Source organism: Scomber scombrus, chromosome 2, assembly GCF_963691925.1.
Source record: "Scomber scombrus chromosome 2, fScoSco1.1, whole genome shotgun sequence".
In the NCBI taxonomy this organism is placed as follows: Eukaryota; Metazoa; Chordata; class Actinopteri; order Scombriformes; family Scombridae; genus Scomber; species Scomber scombrus.
Genome location: NC_084971.1, coordinates 23,753,194 through 23,775,666, shown reverse-complemented (window position 1 = coordinate 23,775,666; position 22,473 = coordinate 23,753,194). Strand labels below are relative to the sequence as shown.

Below are 22,473 nucleotides of genomic sequence, written 5' to 3'. Positions count from 1 at the left end.
ACTGAAATATTTAAAGTGCATTCTTTCTTATGCTGAATAATTAAATCTGCTGCATTTCAATTACATTTCTGTGTTTCACCATTTGACTGAGAGTTGAGAACAATAAAGACAGTGTTCTTTTAGTAGTTTCCATCCTGAACTCCCTCTAAAGCAGTATGTGAAATCACACAGGACAATGATGATACATTAGAACATGTAGTTGACTTCAAAGGGACTTTTAAATCACTTGTAGAAATACTTGACCAGCATCAACTTCATATTACAGTCTACATACATTATTGCTGTTGGTATTGATGGAATGCACTTTAAAAATAATACAATGTAAAAGTTTTAATTAATAAAATCTTAAAAAAATGTCTTGTAGTAAACTTTGAAATAGTAGAGCGAGTTGTTTGTTATAAAAAGTTTGTTTTTATAACAACCCCCCCCCCCCCCCCCCCCCGCTTTTTTCTGTGAGAGAGGGAGAGATGAGTGGGTGTTGGTTGGGGGAGCACTTTCACAGTCTTGTCCAATGGTCTGTCTTAAATTAGCAATGGGGGCAGGAGGTTCCCTCCTTGCACTGACAGAAGGAGGAGCCAGCGCCTGTCACTATCTACTGTTTCATTATTACCTGCACAGTCCTGCAGCATTCACCACACTTGTGTGTCTGTGTGGCCACATAGAAACAGAGAGGCATAGAGGACAGACGCCAAGGCCCAAATCACCACAGAGAAGTTTCTTATTTTATGCTTTTTCTCCACTTGGGAGAGGAATCTGCCTTCTACTGCTGACTTTAAAAATAATTGCAAGGCAACTAGCAGTGGACATGGCTGGTTGTCTGCAAGATTCACAACTCTGTAAAACGGGAGGACTTTTGAGATGCCTCCTTGTTACATTTGCTCTCAGCTTCAGTTTTGCCTCTATAGATGCAGAACCATTTGACCCAGCTCACCTTTATCATCACAGATCCGGACCTAATGAAGACGACATCATCATTGCTAACAATGGGATCAGGGTGCCTTTTGGGAGGTCGGTGTTTCTGGACCCTGTGAATGATTTGGTAACAGAGGTGCAGCCTGGTGACCGCTGCCACATCACAGTTCTGGACAATGACCCACTGGCCCAGAAACCAGGGATGCTGACCCCTAAAAAGTTCCCCTGTTCATTTGGACCAGATGAAGTGAAATACACTCATTTTGGATCTCGGAGCCCCAGCAAGGATCGAGTGAAGCTGCAGCTCCGTTATGACTCCCAGACAGACACAGTTATCATCCCCTTCATGATGGAAGTGGAGGTGGTTTTCCAGCAGCTTGAGATCCTCACCAGGAATATGCCCCTTAATGTAGAAAAGCTCAATGGTGACAGCAACCCTATTGACAAAAAGAGTCTGGAGTTTTCCTTTGAGGATGGTGTGACACAGTGTAAGATCACCACACTGATCGGCGCTGGAGGTCTTCCCAGGTATGGCACTCTTTTGAATAGCCCCCCAAATGGCCAAATGGTTGACTGTGATGAGTTTGTGAAACAGGGCATTCGCTACAAGCACACAGCTAAAACCAATTCACCAAACAGAGACTATGTTCCAATGATGGTAGAGCTGCAGGATAATGAAGGCAACACTATAATGCAAGAGCATTTCCAAATGATGGTTAGAATCAGAGAAGGTGCAGAAAATACTGCTCCTAAACCCAGCTTTGTAGCCATGATGATGATGGAGGTTGATCAGTTTGTGATGACAGCTATTACAAGTGACATGCTGGCTGCTGAAGATGTTGAATCTGACCCAGATGATTTAATCTTCAACATTACTTCACAGCTGGGCCCACAGCAGGGCTATATTATCAGCACCGATGACCAGAACCTGCCCATCACCTCCTTCTATCAGAGAGACATCAAAGATCTAAAAATAGCTTATAAGCCACCTTCAGAGGATTCAGAAGTAGAGAGGATTTTCCAGATAGAGTTTGAAATTGTAGACACTGACGGTACTGTCTCTGATCCATTTGCTTTTATGATTGTGGTGAAGCCTATGAATACCTTGGCTCCTGTAGCGACCAAAAATACAGGGCAGCTATTGTTTGAAGGGCAATCCAGGGCTCTCTCCAGCTCCCAGAATTTAGAGATTAGTGATGAAGATAACCTAGAAGATGTGAGTATCACTGTTGTTGATGGCTTAAAGCATGGAGACCTGACCGTGCTTGGTGCTCGCAGGAAATTCTTTACACCTGTGGATCTAGATGCCGGTATTGTGGTGTACCAGCATGATGGCAGTGATACCTACAGTGACAACATTATTTTTAGAATGACCGATGGCAGTAATGAAGTGGAGTTTTTGTTTCCCATCACTATTGCTCCCACTGATGATGAGTCTCCTATTATTAATGCTAACACCGGTCTGGTGCTGTTCAAGAATGAAGTCATGCAGATCTCTCCCTTCATTCTGAGTGCCACAGATATTGATTCAGAAGACTCCACTATTAAATTTATCTTAGAAGTGCCCTACTCAACTGTAGGGGAGCTTCTGCTAAGGCAAGTGGAGCTTCCCTCTGACCCTTCTCTCTGGAAGTTCAGTGAGACAGATGAGATGTTTGAGCAGGTGGTGACTGAATGGTTTCAACAGGATATTCTTGATGGAAAGCTGTTCTATCGCCACATTGGATCTCACAGCACCACCACTGTGATTGATCAGTTTGCTTTCCGGGTCCAAGATGATAATGACCCTCCTAATCAATCAGGAGAACACATATTCGCTATCAAAATCCATCCTGTTGATGACCTCGCTCCAGAGCTTGTCCCAGGCACCACTCTCCACATGACAGTCCAGGAGTATGAGCTGACACACTTCAAGAAGACATTTTTGTGTTATACTGATCTAGATTCAGATGACAGGGACCTGAAATACACCATCACTAAGATTCCAACCGACACAGATGAGAACAACCCAGTCCCCTTAGGTGAAATTGTATTGACTGAAAGCCCTGACACTATAATTACAGAGTTCACACAGGCCCAAGTTAATCACCACAAAATAGCTTACAAGCCCCCAGACCAGGAGTTGGGCATCACTCCAAAAGTGGCTCAGTTTACATTCATTGTGGAAGACACTGCTGGTAACATAATAGATGGACTATTTACCATTTTCCTACAGCCAGTTGACAACAAGCCCCCACTTATCACCAACACAGGGTTCACTGTTATGGAAAGAAGTACATATATCATCACCAGGAAAGAATTGCATGCCACAGACACTGATACAGAAGATGAAAATATCATCTTCACTGTGATCCAGATTCCTCGGTATGGGCAGCTGCAGTATTTGGGTATTGATATGTCAAACGGCGAAACTTTTATACTTGAAGACGTTGCAAATGGCCGCCTAAATTACATCCATAGTGGAGAGGAATCACTCAGTGATGCCATCAAGCTTGATGTCAGTGACGGTTTCCATGAGGTGCCCATCACCATTAAGATCACTATTGAGCCTGTTGATGATGAGTTCCCCACGATTATGCTCCCAGAAGGTCTGCTTGGAGCATCCATCGATGTCCTGGAGAATGGAGCCACAGAGATTACAAGCAATGTCATTCAGGGTCGTGATGAAGACACAGATGACCTCATGCTCACTTTCATTGTGGAGGAATCTCCCAGGCTGGGTGAAATTCTGGTTAATGGTGCTCCTGCTGAGAGATTCACGCAGGAGGACATCATTAATGGGGCAGTAGTATATGCTCACACATCTGGTGAAGTAGGACCAGTCAAAGAATATGACTCCTTCAACCTTACTCTGTCTGATATGTCGGATCAGTGGGTCGTTGGTGGCAACAAGGTCCAAGGTGTAACAGTTCATGTCACCATCCTTCCTGTTGACAGTATTCCACCTATTGTCAGTGTTGTAGAGCAGTTTGTTGTAGTGGAAGGGGAAAAGAATGTCATTACTCTCAACCACATCCAAGCTGAGGATATTGACACTGACAATGACGATATCCTGTGCACCATCATCGTCCAACCAACATCAGGTTATGTGGAGAACATCTCCCCAGCTGCAGGGTCTGAGAAATCCAGGGCAGGGACCGCAATCACTGCATTTAACATTAAAGATATTGCCCTTGGTCATATCTACTATGTCCAGAGCATCCACAAAGGCGTGGAACCTGTTGAAGATCGTTTTACCTTCCGCTGCTCAGATGGTATTAACTTCTCTGAACGCCACTTCTTCCCCATAGTTATAATTCCAGCCAATGATGAGAAGCCTGAGATTTTCATCCGTGAGTTTGTAGTAATGGAGGGCATGAGTCTGGTCATTGACACACCAATCCTGAATGCGGTTGACGCTGACATCCCTGGGGATGAACTGCACTTTGAGATCATCAAAAACCCCAAACATGGCACAATTGTTCAGCAGCTCAGCACTGGCACCATCACAGTAGACAAATTCAACTTGGAACAGATCAAAGAGGCATCTAACATTGTCTATGAACATGATGACTCAGAGACCAAAGAGGACAGCTTTGAAATAAGGCTTTCAGATGGGAAGCACAAAGTGGAAAAAACTGTTCTCATCATGGTTATTCCTGTTGATGATGAAACACCAAGAATGACTATAAATGATGGTCTTGATGTTGAGATTGGAGAGACAAAAGTAATCAGCAACAGGGTTTTGAAGGCCACAGATCTTGACTCTGAAGACAAAGAGCTAACATATGTTGTGCGTTATGGCCCAGGCCAAGGCTACCTTCAACATATCAGCAAGTTTGGTGATGTTTTGGGTAATATCACCCTGGGAATGAACTTCACACAGGACGAAATTGACAAACAGCTAATTCAGTATGTACACACTGGCCAAGAGGGAATCCGTGACCTGCTGAAGTTCGATGTCACAGATGGTATCAATCCTCTTATTGACCGTTACTTTTACATCAACATCGGAAGTATTGACATGGTCTTCCCAGATGTTATCAACAAAGGTGTGACCCTCAAGGAAGGAGGCAAGGTAACTCTTACCACCGACCTCCTCAGCACCACTGACATCAATAGTCCTGACGAGTACCTTAGCTTTAGCATCACACGTGCCCCTAGCAGAGGCCATCTAGAGAGCACTGATCACCCAGGTGTTCCAATTTCAACCTTCACCCAACTGCAGCTTGCTGGCAACAAGATATACTACATCCACAGCTCTGATGATGAGATGAAAATGGACAGCTTTGAGTTTGAGGTGACAGATGGCTACAATCCTGTCTTCCGTACCTTCAGAGTGTCCATCACTGATGTAGATAATAAGAAACCTGTCTTAACTATAAATAAACTGGTTGTGGAAGAGGGTGAAAGCAAGCTCATCACACCATTTGAGTTGACAACTGAAGATCGAGACACCCCAGACAACCAATTGCGTTTCATTGTGACCCAGGTGCCAGTGCATGGGCAGTTGCTTTTTAACAACACCCAACCAATCACAACCTTTACCAAACAGGACCTGAATGAGAACCATGTCAGCTACAAGCATGATGGCACTGAGACCAATGAAGACAGCTTCTCCTTCACAGTCACAGATGGTACTCACACTGACTTTTATGTCTTTCCTGACACTGTGTATGAGACACGCAAGCCCCAGATGATGACCATTCACATCAACACAGTGGACAACGGTGTGCCCCAGATTCTGGTTAACAAGGCTGCTGCTACTCTGAAGGTCCTCCAAACAGGCCACCTTGGCTTTTTGATCACCAGCAAGGTCCTTAGATCAGAGGACCGTGACAGTGCCCAGAAGGTCCTGAAATACACTGTGTCTGAGGCTCCTCTGCATGGCTTCATCATAAACACCGCCTTGGGCAATGACAGCATCAAGACCTTCACTCAAGGTGAGGTTGACATTATTTTTACATTAACAATGGAATAAATGACTGTGTGATTTGAAAGCAGTCACTCGTACAGAATTACAGCCTGACTCTTAGCTCTTAAGAGTATTTTAGTAGTTCCCAGCTTAATTTTTTTTGTTTTGGTTCAGTCTGAAAAATAACAATAATTATAATAATAACTGCAGATTATATTTTTGTAATAAATATTATTTGGACTTTGCTTAAAATAATCTTGACTGCTTCATAACACATCTCTTCTGTGGCTCATATGACTTTAATAGCAGCCAAGAGACTGTAACTAAAACCTGGTAAAAAAGCAGCTTAGTCTTTTTTCAGTTATCTTACCTAAAGTTTTCAGCTTACTGAATGTATATGTCTCTATATATTTGTTATACCAACAGCTGACATCAATGACATGAAGATCTGTTATGTCCTATTGGATGGGAGCAACGCCACAAGTGATATCTTCTACTTCACAGTTGAAGACAATGGTATGAATCCTTTAATATTCTTATACTTTATACCTATACTATTTTATACTATATTTTATACCATACTATACTTGCTGCCAGTGTACACACTGACAGTAAACTGAGGCTCATTACTGACGAATCATTTGCCCAAAGACATTACTCAGACTTTATCTGTCTTTTAATGGCTTCTTAAAATTGAAACTTCCTGCTCTCTGTCAGTCTCCAAAGTGTTTGCATCACAAAGACTTAAGGCGGTTGGCCATGACTGACACCCAGTATAGAGCCGCCATTGCTTTTCGCCCCACTGGAAAGGGCGGCAGGTTTAAAGGACAGGGGTCAAAGGGGACTTAAGCCAAACACTGACTGTGGGTTGGTAAAAGTGAAAGACTTGGAACTACGTCATGCTCTAAACTTTATTGTTAATGAACAATAGCTTCCTTTCCCTCAGGGTACTTTGCAGAGCTTTCAAATGTCCCCTTTCATCATTTGTTTGAAGTGACATTGTGAATCTGTAAAGGTATGCATGAAAGGATATTCTGTTTACACTTTCTTCGCGGAATCAGTCTCACAAAAGAAAAATAGTGTCAAAAACTTCAGAAAAATAAGAAGAAATACTGGTGTGTGACTGTTATGATTGTAAGAATAATAAGAATTTCTGCATTATCAATTCAGTAGTATTTGCTGATGGGATTCAAATGAAAGAATTTGTCACCATCTTTAAATATTGGTAACTCTGTGCATTTACTGAATATTATATTTCCTTTTAGTTTGCTCTCATATGATATGAGCCTCACTTTTAAAATGTCATTAATATCCACAGGTTACATGTCGAACACGATAATATTGTGGTCTTCTCATCCTGAAATATCTGCTTACATGTTCTTGTCCACATATGCATGTTACAGACATGATGAGCAACAGCTATCCAGATATGTTTTGTGGCTTGTCACCTCTAACACTGTAGAGTTACTTGAACAGCATTACCAATATAGCTAATGCAAGGCAATAAAATGCAACAGGTGGCCTTTGCTATTTTAGTTATAATCTATAAATTTTTTAGAAATGTAATCAATGTAGCAGGGAAAGTTTAGTCTATAATTATGCTGGATTGAGGGTCATGTAAGTGTTAATACCACCGCCAGGGCCATTATGAGGGTGGGATGAGGACGACATGTAATTATGCCAAATTCCTTACTTTATATCAGTTAAGTGAAGCCTCATATTAGCCTTGACTGAAAGCCCTACTAATTACATCTTCCTTCAGACTGTAAGTGAAGTAGGTGATAATTTACTTGTAATAAGGCTCAGTAGCTCTGACATTGATTGAAATAGACAACATAGCCATTACGATTCTATGCTGTACACCAATATTGATATTATGTTTCTTTACTGAACTATCTGTCTACTTGAAGCAAAGCCAGTTGACACTTATGTCTGTAAATGGAGGTTTAACCACAGGAAGGGAACGCAAGGGCTTCAATTAGCTCAACAGTGCCTTTTCTGTTTGCTTTGCCACTTTGCTTCCCACTCCAGCTGACTCAGCTCAGCCAGGTGCAGTGGGGCAGGCTGGGACATAAAACAAAACTGTGTTTTTGCATAACCACAGTTCACATGTGAAGGGCACAGACAGAGCCGCTTTCAGTCTCACACCGCAACATATATGTAATTAATAGCATACATACATAGAAACACATCATGGATATTCTGATCATTTGCACTTACACACCACTACGCACCTATGTATGCACGCTGACACACAGACACATCCGGAAGAAGATCAAATAGCAGATAAAAGTGAGCCAACCTGTGAATGTGAAGTGTTGAAGAGGTGACTCGGGGGGTGGGAAGAGTGGCATTATCCTGGACATGTAGGGACATGCAGGCGGAGACCGCCGATGGTCAGCTTATCTGCTTATAAATCTAAGAAGGTGAGCTGTTTGTGTGGGAAGCGAGACTCTGGGTTAGTAGAGATTTGCACCCAAGATTATCCACTGATGTTGGTCTCTGTTATTTACAACATTATTTTTCTTCATACAAATCATCAACATAAAAACTGACCAAGTGGGTTGTAGGCAACTAACAGTAGATACATATTAATGATTTATATCATTACTTTTATTGTAATTTCTGTGTTTTCTACTCCTAAACTATTCTAAACTAATTAAACTATGCTAAGTAAGTTCTTGAGTGTGACCTCGAGCAAGGAAATACCCCTCAGATGCACTGATATAGGCAGCTGCTTGAGGGTCTTATCAGCTTTTAAAAGGTACCTGCCACTACATGCACTGCCCTGATGCTTCCTCACAAGTGGGCCAAGAATACACACACATACTAACACACACACAGAGATAAAGGAAGTCCAAATCATTAATAAATTCTGGGATGGTGTTGCAGTTTGACATACCGTGTTATACCTATGCCATTTTTGTGCCTGATAGTGTGTGTCTGTGTCTGAGGATCTCACACTTGGTGCTGTATGTGGAGCAGCAACAGCATGTGTGTGGCCAGGCACAGCTGAAGTGTGACTGTTGTAATTGTGTAGCAAGTATGTCTTACTGAGAGGTCAGGAGTGGACATTAACATTTCACGCCGGGAGTCTCAGTGTGGACCTGCTGGTCAGCGGTTAAATTCCAGACTCTTTGGGGAACGTTAGTGCAGCTCTGTCAAGTCAGGACACATCAAGTGGTCTTTGTAGCTTCTCACCTATTTTCAGAAATGTGTTGCAGCTTCATAAATCAGTCAAGACAGAGATACCCCAAACAGAAGAATCTGATATGTCTTTACATAAACAGACAAACAGGGAGAAAGATTAAAACATTTATGGAACTGTTCATGAATCTATTGAAATTATAGTACCATGCACTGCAAAAAATTTATCTGAAAGAAATCTTTTCTAAATGTGATGCTAATGTTAAAATCAGGGGAGAAAGGTCAAAGCATTTAATATTTTAGTAAAATCCTCACAATTTATGTATGTCTTAAAACAAGAGTCAGGTGCTTAAATGAATATTGACATGTGTTTTTCTTGCTGCAGTCATTCCTCTTTTTTATGCTGACCATTAGAAGATCCCTTTATAATGCGCTTTCAATGTAAGTGATATGTGGCAAAATCCGGTCAAAGTCTTTTTAATGCAAAATACCCTCTTTTTGTTAAAATCCTTCCACTTCAGCTGGAGAGGACACAAAGAGAGATTTATTTTATTAAAAATGCTGTAACTATGAAAGATATACACTTCATTTGACTATCTCAGATTTTAAATACATTTTTGTTCAAAAAAACTGTGGATTTTGTCCTTCCAACATTTGGAAGGGATCTTCTAATGGCCAGTATGAACAGGATGAACACAACTAGAAAAACCTGCATGAATGTTAATTTGGGTCCGTTACTAATGTTTAATGAAAGACTTGAAAATGCGAACCAGCACTTTAAGAACTTATACTTATACTTATACATGGCTCCTGATGATCTGCTGACCCAGAAATACCCTTATCTCTGAAATCAAACAGCTTTAGTGTGAGGGCTGCAGAAAGAAGTGAAGGGATGATGAACACTTGTAGGTGTTGTCTTTAATTGACAACTGTGATTTTTAAGATATCATTTAATGTACAATACCTAATTTATTTAATCATTTTATTAGATATATTCTATGTTTAATCATCTACCTTATTTTATTTTTCCAAGTAGTTGGAAAAACTAACTTTTACTTTAATTGTGGTGTTCCAGTGACCTTAAACACAAACTGTAGTTCAGCCTGGGTCACTCTCTGTCTGCTAGGAATTTCTATTGGAAAACAAATAACCTGCATGCAAGTGACCAGGTCAGAAACACCCTACAGCCATTCAAAGTGTAGGACACTGAGGCAATAAATACTTGTTTTTACAGGTGGATACATAGCCCGCATATATCCTTGTCCCTCAGACATGGATCCAGTGTGCCACAGGTTATGAGGAGAAACCATTAATACACATATTACCCCAGTTCTAAGTGTAGAAATCAAACGGAGACCTACAGATGTCTTAATGCGTGTCAGATCTTGAGTGCTTGCAGTGTAACTGGTCTTCAAGATAGTTTTAGATTTCACAGCAGTACTAATCAAACTCTGCTGATTAACAGATGAGAAGAAAGAGAGACCAGAACCTCTACATTCATATTAGCTGAATTGGTCTCTGTGCTTCTCCAATAGCAACAATATACTCCTCCAGCTCTGGAGAGGGATCATAGACCCCGGTGGGTTGAGTGTTATATGATCATTCAGAGCTGGGACAGGAATGCACTTCCTTGGAGACTCCAGACTCCAGGGCCACAGACAGAGCAGGGCCTGGAAGTGAAGTGGTATCCCAAGCAGACAGGTGTGTACGTGAGAGGGAAGGCTCCAGAGGGATCCCCTTTCAAAGCCCTCCGTCACCCCATTCCCAGCTCCGCAGAAATCCAACCCAATCTCAGATAGCTCGATAACCCACAAACTTCCATTGCAGAGGTTCGGGAAAGGCACCTCCCAAGAGAGTGCAATGACACAAAGCCAAAAGAAAAAGGTAATATGAATGAAAAAAAGTGTTTGAAAATGTGCATATGCTCATGCAAGCTCCAGTAGGTGTACTTTCCTGAACAGTAGGACTGTGTGCCGACTGACACGGCCACGCTACACCTCTACTTCCTAACTGTGTTTTGGCATCTTACGTGACACCCGTGTCAACAGTCATCGGGAGATTTAATGGCTAATGGTGCCACAGTTGGGGCCCCCTGTGACGAGAAGAAACTGAGGCCTCTCAGTCGCCCCTCCACCACATCCCGCTCTGTTCTCACTCACCGTCCCTCCCTGCCTCTAAAACCCCTTCAGGGTGTCATTATTCTTTTTCTTATGTGTGTGCATCTTTCACCTCGTCTTCATTTCTTCACCATTTCTTTCCTCAAAAGTGTATTACTCTTACCCATTTCACAGAAAAGTTCATATCACCTCATTCGCTGTTGGTGCTTTTCTTTTCGTCCTTTTTCTTGAGGCTTGATTTATGGTGGATGGAGGGCTGCTGGGGAGGGGAGTTATGATGTATGGCCACAGGCGGTTATTCCTATCTGCTCTCATATGGCAAAGTGGTTGCTGTCCCTAGCCAAGCTGTCATTGAGTTTCTCTCACTCCTTTCCCAGTCCTTTCCTTTTTTTGTTTCTAATGCTTGAGTAGGCTACATGGCTTGACAATTTTCCTGAAAATCTCTATCATCTTTGTTTATGTCTGCATCTCGTGCATCTGTTATCATCATCCTTCACATTGCAGTTTAGATTCTCAGTTCCACTTTTGTTATGTTATCAGATTTATCCAGAGTGTAGTAAGCATCTGTGTCAACATGCCAAGCATGTGGCAAGCAAAGGGTCAAAGAGGATGTGGCTCTCAGGTCCTGTCAAATTATGATTTACAACATCCTGCAGAGATCACCTCACTGTCTCAAAGCAGCCACTATAATGTGTCGATTTACAGCACATGCTGCCACTGTCCGGAAGGTATGATTAAAGTTATTAATACATTTAATCATGCCGCATTCCTCTATTGAATTCCTTGGAAAGCAGAGAGGAACTTAAGATAAGCTTTCACTATTTTAAAAATCTCATTCTCTACTAATTAAAATTTAAAAGAATCAAAATAAAAGGCAGGAAATATAGATCTTACTCTCTTTTGACATTATTTGCCATTATTAAATAGGCCATACTCTAAATCTAAAATACTCTGATATTTAAATACCAAGCGTAGCTGACTGGAACTTCCTCAGTATTTATATCAACAGGATGATTAATGAGGAAATGCAATAATAGTGATGCTTGTCACTTGACAAAGATATTCTTAGAAAGTTGCTCTTCGTTGCATCATGCTGGTGAGTGTCAAAGCCTCAATTTGACCTTCCATTCAAATGATATTTTCTGCCTGACCCACTATCCCAATGCATCTATGTATGGTGCAGGCAGACCTGCTGTGTAAATATGAGCTGATGAATAATGTGACATCAAAGGACACAGGTGCTTAGAAAATCTGAGGCTGTAATGTTCGGTTTATGTTGGACGTACCTTTGCTGGAGCAGGATGGTAGACACTTTAAATTATATTTTTTAATATTAGTTTTACGTCTTTTGCTGAGTAATTTTGCCTCATTGTATACATTCAAAATACTCTTTTTGTTGACATAGATTACTTTTCTTTAAACAAATTACCTAAATTCCCTCATGTGCCAATATATAGCTTGCCAGAGTGTGATTTACTGCACTAAAAGAATTCAACCAGCAGTAATGAAAGTCTGGAAGGTATCCAATTGGCCTCTCTCAGCTCCTAAACAGGGAAACATTATCATACTTCTTTAATATTCATTCCCTGCCCATGTCAGTGATTAGCATCAATCATGCCAGGGTTAATTTATCAAATGGCTGCTAACAAGGACATTTAGAAAATGTGCAGCCTATAAAACTTTTCATCCCAGCAGAAATTATGATGATTGTCAGTTTGAAAAGCTAATGGAAATGTGAGCTGAGCCAGGCAGCTATACCATGTGTATTGGATTTGATAGCTGGTCTAATATAGCATGTGTGTCATAAAAAATTGCAATAAATTTGACCATCAATCACGTCAAAGCAGCTGACTTCTATTTTTGCAATCATTTTTCTCATCGATCTTAACTGTAATTCATCATTTTTAAGCAAAGTTTTACTTAAGTTAAACTATTTTTCTCTCTTTCTAAAGTGCTCTGCCTGTACTGTTGTTGTTGGAAATCCTACTGGGAAGTCTGGTATCTTGATAATTTCTTGATTTGCAGAGACTCATGCCAGTTTCAGCCTCAGTGTCTGACAGCATCTACAAAAGAAGTCGCAGAAAGGGAGTCTCCCTTCTCCTACGCTGGTGTGAACAATGTGGAGGCAGGCAGGGAGGCACGCCATGGTGGTAGATCTGGCCCACCCAGACTGTGGCCTGTTGTCCCTCTCAGTTGTTCATCCCCTGAACGAACAAAGCCGACACAGGGAAGAAGGGGGACATGGAGGGGGGGAAGGAGGTTTGAGGAGTACAGCTGTCACTCTTCTTCACATAATCTGGGAGTCTGGCGGGAAGGAAGGTTTTGTGGGACAGAGAGAGAGAGACAGAGAGATAGAAATCTGCTTTGATGCTCCTGAGTCCTGCCAGAAAACTGTACTGCTCATTTTCAATATGAGTTTTAGTTACTCTGTGGCTTTGCATGCATAAGTACAGAGTTAGATGCATGGGAACAGCTGAGGAAAAAAAATCAGATGGAGAAATTACATAGATGTGGGACAGAGATTTTGAAAAACAATGACATGACAAAAGTAGCCCCCCTGTAGTGCTCATACAGCAAAAGAAAAGCACCTGTTGACCACACAGTGTCATTAAGAGGACAAAACAAAAATGGCAGATGTCACTCAGACAAAAACATTCATTCAATCCTAGTTAGATTGTTTTACTTTTAATGGTGAAAAAAGATGATTTAATCTATGATTGTGGCACTGACAGTGATCAAATACAAATAATTAACACCCACATTTAGAAGCACTCAAACATTGCCTTATGATGGCCATCATGGCAAGACATGCAATCCCCCTGTCATCTCATGTTACATCTGCGTAACATGTACGTATCAAGTAGCTCTGTGACAGACATGGAAAGGCGACACATTTCATCAGCTCTTTTTTCCAATCAGTCACTGTTCAGCTGGTCTGTTGTGGCCCACCATGCAAATCAGGAAACTGATTTTAAAGATTTATTTTGCCTTTATTCAGATAGTAACTGGCAGAGATGCCAACAGGAAACAGGGAGAGAGAGAGGGGAATGACCTGCAGCATAGGTCCCTGGCCGGATTTGAACCAGGGACGCTGTGATTATGTGGCATGTGCTCTAACCACCCAACCACCAGGGCACTCCAGGAACTGAATTTTTAACAGCTGAATGGTGGAAGATGCATGAGTTAATCTGGCCACTTATAATTCTTCACACTTAAAATGTAAAAAAAAAAAAAAAAAAAATTAAAATGTATTTTAAGACTACTAAATAAATACCTCAAAATCTAGACACCTGGTGCGCCCAGTGAGCCTACTGATTAAGATGCATACCACATTTCGATTTTTCCTTGGCTACATGTCATACCTCTCTCTCACTGTCTAGCTTCAGTTAACATAGAAAGGCCCAAAAAATTGTATTACTTCTTATAGAGATGCAGAAACCTAAAGCTCGATGCCAAAACAGTGGCAGCTTTTTGTCTCTGACTGTGTTCATTTGATAATCCTTGATGATAGCCACTGACTAAGCTTCTCCTCGTATCAGCTCCAAATATGGCTGCCTGCCAGGAAACACTTTCTCCAGCACAGAAACAATCTGATAATTGGAAGTTGGTCAAAGACTTTTTGTTTTATTAACTTTCATCAGGCTAGAACAAGGAGTTTTCCAGTGGATATGAGGATTTGATCCCCTCTTATGTTCCTTATTTTATCCATTCATGACTTGAGAAGCAGTGCAGACTGAGAAAAAGTCTCATCAGCCTGGTTTTTTCATTTAGCCAAATACAGTTTCTGCACAGCTTCTGCACAAAATACAACAAATACAAAGTGTATGTTTCCTAAATGCATATACTCTATCAACCCGCGGAGAATTTCAGTCGAGCAAAAACAGACATGATACATGTTTCTTGTATTTTTAGCCTTGACTGTTGGAAACCTGAGCATGGAGCATGGCCGAGGGTAGCTGTGCCCACTGTGCTCTGCTGCTCCATGTCTCCCATCCTTAACCAGGGTAGGCTTAATGAGGGGGGGTACTGGCATGTGTGCTTCCATCTTTGTTTGGTAGATGTTAAAAAGGATAGGCGCTAATTAGGAACTATTCCATTACCCCATCAGGAACTACCCATCCATTCATCACATTTCCCAGGTAATTTGAGCCTGTAGAGATATGATGCAGTACTGTCATTGCCCACTTGTTGCTATTAGGTCTATCTGAACATACTTCTTCATACATTTTATGTATTTTGGCGAGTGTGGTTTGTCCCTGGTGCAACTCAGCCTGATTTGGCTTTAGTGTTGACATGTGTGTTTGAGGAAGTGGCCCCCTTCCCATTCTCAATACCCACACTCAACCCCCCAGTGTTTTCATTCTCCTCAGTCACATAGCATAAAGACCACAGCCTCTTTCTTCCTCACTGAGGCAAAACTGAGCTCAATGCTGGTTTATTGTGTGGACAAGCAGAAGCTCCTTGCATTGTTCTCTCTGCACAGTTTGCTTTTTTTCATGCTCAATTGCAGGTACAGTCCAGTTTCAAGTGTATAAATACCAATACATTTATACTTTCTCAGACATGTATCAACCCAAGTATTAAATAATGCCTGTTATATAAAACTGCTAATTGTTTCTTTATATAACTGACCGAGTAAAGTTCCCTCACTCCTTAGCAGAGTTCTTTAGCAGAGTTAGGTCAACAGGGCCGCTGTCAGCATGACCAGTGGTGCAAGACTAAAGAGAGACAACCCTCTCTAACCTCCCTGATCCAAAGAATCCACTGACCATGACCAATTTCACATCAAAAGTCGCAGGTCACCAGTCTCGTCTCACTAATGGATAAGACATTAGGGCGCTGTTGTAAAAAAACATTCAGATTATGCACCAGAACCCATAATCTTAAATATCTCTGAAGCAGCCAATATCAAGTTAGTGACCAAAAGAGAGCTGACAACTTTCGTTTGAGGGATTACATGAGTCATGAGATAGTACGGATTAAGGACAGGATCGGGCATATTGTTTGTGGATCAGTGATTTTGGATGATTCATGTTGATGTGTTTTGTTCAGATGTGTTTTTTATGAGCACCACCTATCTCACAGATGAAAGAGGTTTTTAAATCAAAGTCATAAAGTGTTGCAGGCACAAATCAAATAATTAATTGATAATATGTACTGAATATCCTGCAGATTTTTTATTATAGAATAATATGTGATAGCATTTAGAAGTCTGTGTTTGCCGTCACCCTTTAAGGACACTAATGGAACAAAAAGAAGCCTTGCTGCTCTCTCTGCCCTGCTCACACTTTACCTTGTATGAGAGGGAGAGCGACAGACAGCTTCACAAGAGGCCAGCTCATTAAAGAAATAAAACAGCATTTTTCCATAAGCAGACCGTGCATATCAATGTTCATCCGTGTCCGACTGAGGGTTGAGAACTCTGACTAAAAAGGTGGTGAAAAACACAAATGAAGAGAGAGTTGTTAGGAGAGATGGAAAGCGAATGAGAATCAGAGAAAATAAAAAGGGAAGAAATTTCTTGAGGCCCAGCTCTGGTATTAAGTTATCACGTTACCCTCACAAAATGAAAAAGCCCCTTTAAGTTCTTTTATCCCTAAGCCAAGGGAGGATTGCAGTTAATGCCTCAGTGGCTTCAACATGAGCAAAATAGATTGTTTCCTCACAGCAGTGTGCAGTGGAGTTGTCTTTTAAATAAAGTGTCTTGCATTAAGCTTCTTTTTCTTCCTTTAGGTGGAAACAAACTAAAGCCTCAGCCATTCCGGCTCAACTGGGCCTGGATCTCTCTGGAGAGGGAATACTACTTAGTGGATGAGGATGCCAAATTCCTGGAGGTGACGCTCAAACGTAGAGGATACCTGGGGGAAACCTCCTTCATCAGTAAGTGTTGACATCTGTTGATCTTGAACTTTATGTTTTTTAACTTAATGACATTGTATATTTATGGATTACGTTTTGGGTATCAAGCTTAAGTCATATAGTTGTTTGAAAAATAATAGAACATTTTTCCATTTTCGATTGAGTAAGAATCTTAATATCTCCATAGCGTTTCTGTTACCTGGCACAAAAAAGATATGATAGAGGACACTAGACAACATGCCCTTATTAAACTGACATTTTAAAAAAGAATTATTGCCCCATTAACTGTTCCCTTAGATTGTATTCTCTTATTGCCATGCCATTTCAAAGGCCAGATCTGTCATAAAACCTAAACATAACCCTCTCATTTAACCCACTGTTTAGAGCTTTAAGGATTTCCTCAGTTCACCCCTGTGGTTAAACCGAAGGAAACTTATATATCAGCACCTCTAGAACAACCTAGTATTGTTCTAATTGGCGCAAATCTTTTGTTTTCTTGTTTTAAAGACACTCCATTTCCTGTCTAGTCTGTTAAAGAGGTCTGACTGAGAGTATATATAACCTTTTGTAGTTTAGGTCAAAAGGAAATGTCAACATGCTGGCCTGTTTAGCTGCAAGACACTTGCATGCTACAGATTTATAACATATGTTACCATGTGTGCTTCTGTCTTTGAAGATGCATGAGGCATGCACAGGAACAAACACAGCAATAAATAACAATACAGATGCAGGTTTTAACCAAACATTATAACCCAAAGCAGTTTGTTTGAAAAAATACATTTTTTTACATCAAGAAGCTGTCCACCATACCTATATGTAAATCTTGACATTGCATTGTTTGGATACTTCTATACTTAAATAATGGCGAGGCACAGGCATAAAAAGGTGCTTTCAAAAATCCCTTTCTTTTAGGTATTGCCACCAAGGATGGCACAGCTGAGAAAGACAAAGACTTCCGCGGTAAATCCCAAAAGCAGGTCCAGTTCAACCCCGGCCAGACCACAGCTACCTGGAGGGTGAAGATCTTCACAAACCAGGAGTTTGAGACCTCAGAGACGTTTGAAATACACCTGTCAGACCCAGTCATGGCTGTGCTGGAGTTTCCCGACACTGCAATAGTGGAGATAGTGGACCCCGGAGATGGTAATATCAGTTATTTGAATATTGACTTAGTGTATTTGTTATGTATAATTGCTCATCGTCTTTGTTTCTCAACCGCAACAGAGTCGAAGGTGTTCATTCCTCAAGCAGAATTCAAAATTGAGGAGGATGTCGGGGAGTTGTTGGTGCCAGTCCATCGCTCAGGAGATGCCAGCCAGGAACTTATGGTTGTTTGTTTCACTCAGCAAGGTGATACAAACCTGTCTGTAATTATTGTCAGGGTTAAATATGATGTTTTATGACAGTTAAAATGTAATATGCAATACAAGAACCTTTTTTCCTTGGGCTTCCATATTTTAGTCATCTCTACAATGTACTGTATGACTGCACTTTATTATTTAAACATGGCATTAGATACTGCCTGTATTTTATTTTAACTATTTTAAAATAATATTCTATTATTTTAACATTATGATTGTGTGCCTATAATCTTTTAAATTTCATTTACTGAATCATATTCATGTTGTTAGCACCCCCACACAGATCAGTAAAGTTTTCTCTCATGTCCTTTCACTAATCCCATAATTGTTCAGCCACGGCCACCGGCACTATACCCAGCACTGTCCTGTCCTACTCCGATTACATCACCCGACCTGAGGACCACACCAGCGTGCTGCGCTTTGACAAGGATGAGCGTGAGAAACTCTGTCGCATCATCATCATCGATGACTCCCTGTATGAGGAGGAAGAGAGTTTCAATGTCAGCCTCAGCATGCCAATGGGAGGCCAATTGGGCGCCAATTTCCCAAGTGCCAAAGTCACCATCTTGGCAGACAGCGATGATGGTGAGTGAAGCAGTCTGTGAAACTCAACATTGATAATGGAGTTCAATCATTGGGTTTGTTCTGTCACTTTTCTCACTCTCATAAAAGGCTAGAAGAAGTAGATCTTCTCTTAAGATTTAAAAGTGTAGTAGGCTATAAAGATGCCACTCAGTGCTGGCAAGTGAGCAATGAGGTGATTTTGTAACTGATTTACTTCATTAATATGCAACATTGCATTGATTCAGCCAATGTCAAAGAAGAACACTGATATTTGCAAAACAGTCTTTTTAGTGACTTCTGTGACTGATTATTAATATTGTCGCACAGGTTTGGAATATAATTCTGATCTATAGAGAGCTGCAACTTAATTGGCAAGTACTTTGATAATCAAGCGATCATTTTAAGTAAAAATGCTATAAATGCTGGTTGCAGCTACTTGAATTTGAAGATTGATGTACAAAAATGAACAAAAGCACACTCAAAGAAATATCACCAAAAAAATCCTGAGATTAGATTGCTCATGCTCTGATTGTTTCTGTTAATTGAACCATAAATTGCTTTTTAAAAAATACAATAAATACAGTATTTTACTTTTTTGCAAGTAAGGAGCTCCATTTTCTTCATCCTGTTTGTCTCCGGAACCACTTTGAAAGCCTTTTTTTTCTTGACTTGGATTCATAGGTTACTTGACATGAGTTTGAGGAAGAACGGGATCATGTAGTTCAGCACTACTGAAGCTCATGGTGGGAGATGTGGGCTTTCCTGTTGCTTAGTTCCCTTTTGATACTCTACTTTTCCATTTTGGTGTTTGCACATTATTAATCCACCAAAAGTGCTCAGACGGTATCATAACCACAGTCGCCAAAACAAAAGCCCTGGATTATTCACTTGCCTTAATGGATTTACACTATTTTTTCAAGTCCTTACTTTTCCCATGCCTCTATTTACACACTTCATTTATCCTCCACACTCTGTCTGTCTATGTCTGTGTCAGAAACAAGATAACAATAGACAGGTGTTAAGAGGTAGAATAACAGCCTCTGTGGATGCTATGTAACACTACTGTAGCCTGTCTGATAGATAAAAGGACTTTAAACTTCACTCTGCTCCACGGGCGACCTCATTGGCATTCAGAACAGCTCAGGGGAAACAGAGGGCATCCCTTTGTCTGCAGGGACCAAAAGGCAGGTGGTGGAGATAGAGGGACTATTGTGCAGGCAATCCAAATTACTGACATGTTTTTACTCCTTCTCCCTGTTTCACGGTATTCAGTGCTATGTTTCCCTCCTCAGTTACAGATATTAGACTTTCTGCATTACTGATTTTAATTGGAGGCTTGACAAATAGCTGCCATCAAATTCCTGCAAGTCTTTCTTCTCTTACTTTTGCGACCAGGAATACCAGACAAATTTTCCTCTTGCTTCTCCCTTCTTCACATTTTTCCTCTATCTCTGCAACCATTTACCAAGGCTAATTTCCTGCACTTGCCTGTTGTAGTGACACAGTGTAAGAATCCCCCCTGTGCTATTTGGAACAGAAGAACAATTGAACTTTATGTATAAATAATCAGCATGCATTCCCAGACATGTGGAGAGACAAGAGAAGACTCCTCAGTGTAAACCTCTATTGTGGTTCTACTTCTTGGTGGGTCTTGAAGTAACACCCCACCATAAATCTGATTCAGAGTGTCTATGTGTATGTTATTGTATGTGTGTGTGTGTGTGTGTGTGTGTGTGTGTGTGTGTGTGTGTGTGTGTAAAACCATCTGCCTGCCTGAGTAAACTTGTGGTTTGGACTCTCGCCAGCACCAAGCCTCTATTGTTACTGTATTTGTCTGGCTCTTCTACCCACTGATCTTTAAGGTTGCCATGTTGGCACTCATTTCCCCCATGCAACCCCCCTCTCACTGCTACTAGTACTAAATAGATGGCTCCGAAGCTGAAAGGCATTGAAAATGTGCCAATCTTTCCCTCACCATCAGTTGTCTGTTGCAGCATCAGTTAACTTGTCAATCAGATGACCATATTTCTCACCTAATTTCTCCTCAAACACAAATAATTGCAAGCAATGTTATTGTGAAAAATGATGTGTTCCAGCAAGATGTTAAAAGAAAATTTAAATACACTAAATTATATACAGGGTGTCCACAAAGTCTCTTTACAATTTAAAAAAATCATTACAAAAGCAATTGATGAGATATGTAAATCACATTAGTTCTATGTACTCAGTGGTTATCAGTTTTTGATCACATTGCATTTGTGTATCGTGTATCGAACAAAGATACGGGACATCAACGACCTGAAGCAAAAGATCACTGATGACATTGCCACCATTGATGAGGCTATGCTACAGCGAACATGGCAAGAAATCGAGTACCGTCTTGGTGTGCTTTGTGCAACTAATGGTGCCCATATAGAGGTGTATTAAATGATTAAATTTCCACAGATTTGTCTATTAATTTGCTTTTGTAATAAATGTGTTAAATTGTAAAGAGACTTTATGGACACCCTGTATATGTAAATGACATTGTGACATGACAGTGTTTAGTTCATTGTATTTTTGAGTTGTAAAGCAAGTGTATCTACATTTTTGCAGACACACCACAAGTAGAGAAGAGTCATAAAGTCAGCCTCCTCAACATTATAAGAGTTAATGTGGTTTTGACCTTCAGGATTGTAAGGTCTTGCAATAGGTGAAGTTGTCGCAAATTACAAACATCAGTAAACTACTGATTTTCTCTTTTTTGGCCCAGCTAAGACTTCATTGTCTTAGTTTAACGTGTTTTCATGACAACATTAGTTAATTTGCACTAAACACAAAGTGGCAATATCATTAGCATTTAGTCATTAACAAAATTATTAGACAAATTAATGTTCTGGCAATTGACACATTAAGAGGTCACACAAGTTTATACAATCATCTTATGGAAAACATAAATGTAAAGTTCTTGGCAATCCTCCAATGGTTGTGCAGACATTTCACTCAAAACTACAAGCCTCAACCTTAAGGTGGCACCAGGGCAAAAGTCAGCCTGTAGAAAATTTCATGGCAATCTTATGGCCATGTAATTTGTATATGTTCCAGTCTGAGCCAAAGTGGTAGCGCTACTGACCAGCTGACATCGCCATCTATAGAGCCTTTTAGCTGAAGGCCAGCACTATCTGTTGATCTCTAAGAGCACTGGCTGGGCAGAGTGTGATGAAACTACGTTTTATACAGAAGTGAAGAGAGATGAATTGACAACGTGTTCCAGGGGTCTGAATTCTTGCCCTCTGCATTTGCAAAGTGCAGGGTTGCCTCTCTGTCTCTTCCACCTCCCTCTCTACACACCATTTATCAGATGCTCTATCATCAGAAACTGGGAACATCCCCTCATTCATGCATCATTCTGTGTGCACACACAAGCACACACCTTATTCTTCAGGTGTATTCTCAACCCTTTGGCACTGAGTTCAGACATAGCTGTCTGGCTTTAGATAAGTGGGGGAGGAAGGTTGAAGGAGGACAGGATAAGAGGGATGACAGTTTTCTTCCTGTGCTGAGTAAAAAATGAGATAGTTTACAAAGCTTTTCGTACCAATTTGTACCTGAATCTGATCACAAAGCAGCACGATATTTA

General features: G+C 40.8%; 1 protein-coding gene across 1 annotated transcript in view; it reads left to right on the top strand.

Moving 5' to 3' along the window:
• The first annotated feature begins 805 nt into the window (after window positions 1-805).
• frem3 (Fras1 related extracellular matrix 3) overlaps window positions 806-22,473 on the top strand; it is a 28,958-nt gene continuing 7,290 nt past the window's right edge. Inside the window, exons 1-6 of the mRNA XM_062432378.1 lie at window positions 806-5,834; window positions 6,233-6,322; window positions 16,804-16,950; window positions 17,842-18,072; window positions 18,154-18,279; window positions 18,624-18,875. Coding sequence (XP_062288362.1) covers window positions 806-5,834; window positions 6,233-6,322; window positions 16,804-16,950; window positions 17,842-18,072; window positions 18,154-18,279; window positions 18,624-18,875 — 5,875 coding nt within the window. The remainder of the gene's footprint in view (window positions 5,835-6,232; window positions 6,323-16,803; window positions 16,951-17,841; window positions 18,073-18,153; window positions 18,280-18,623; window positions 18,876-22,473) is intronic.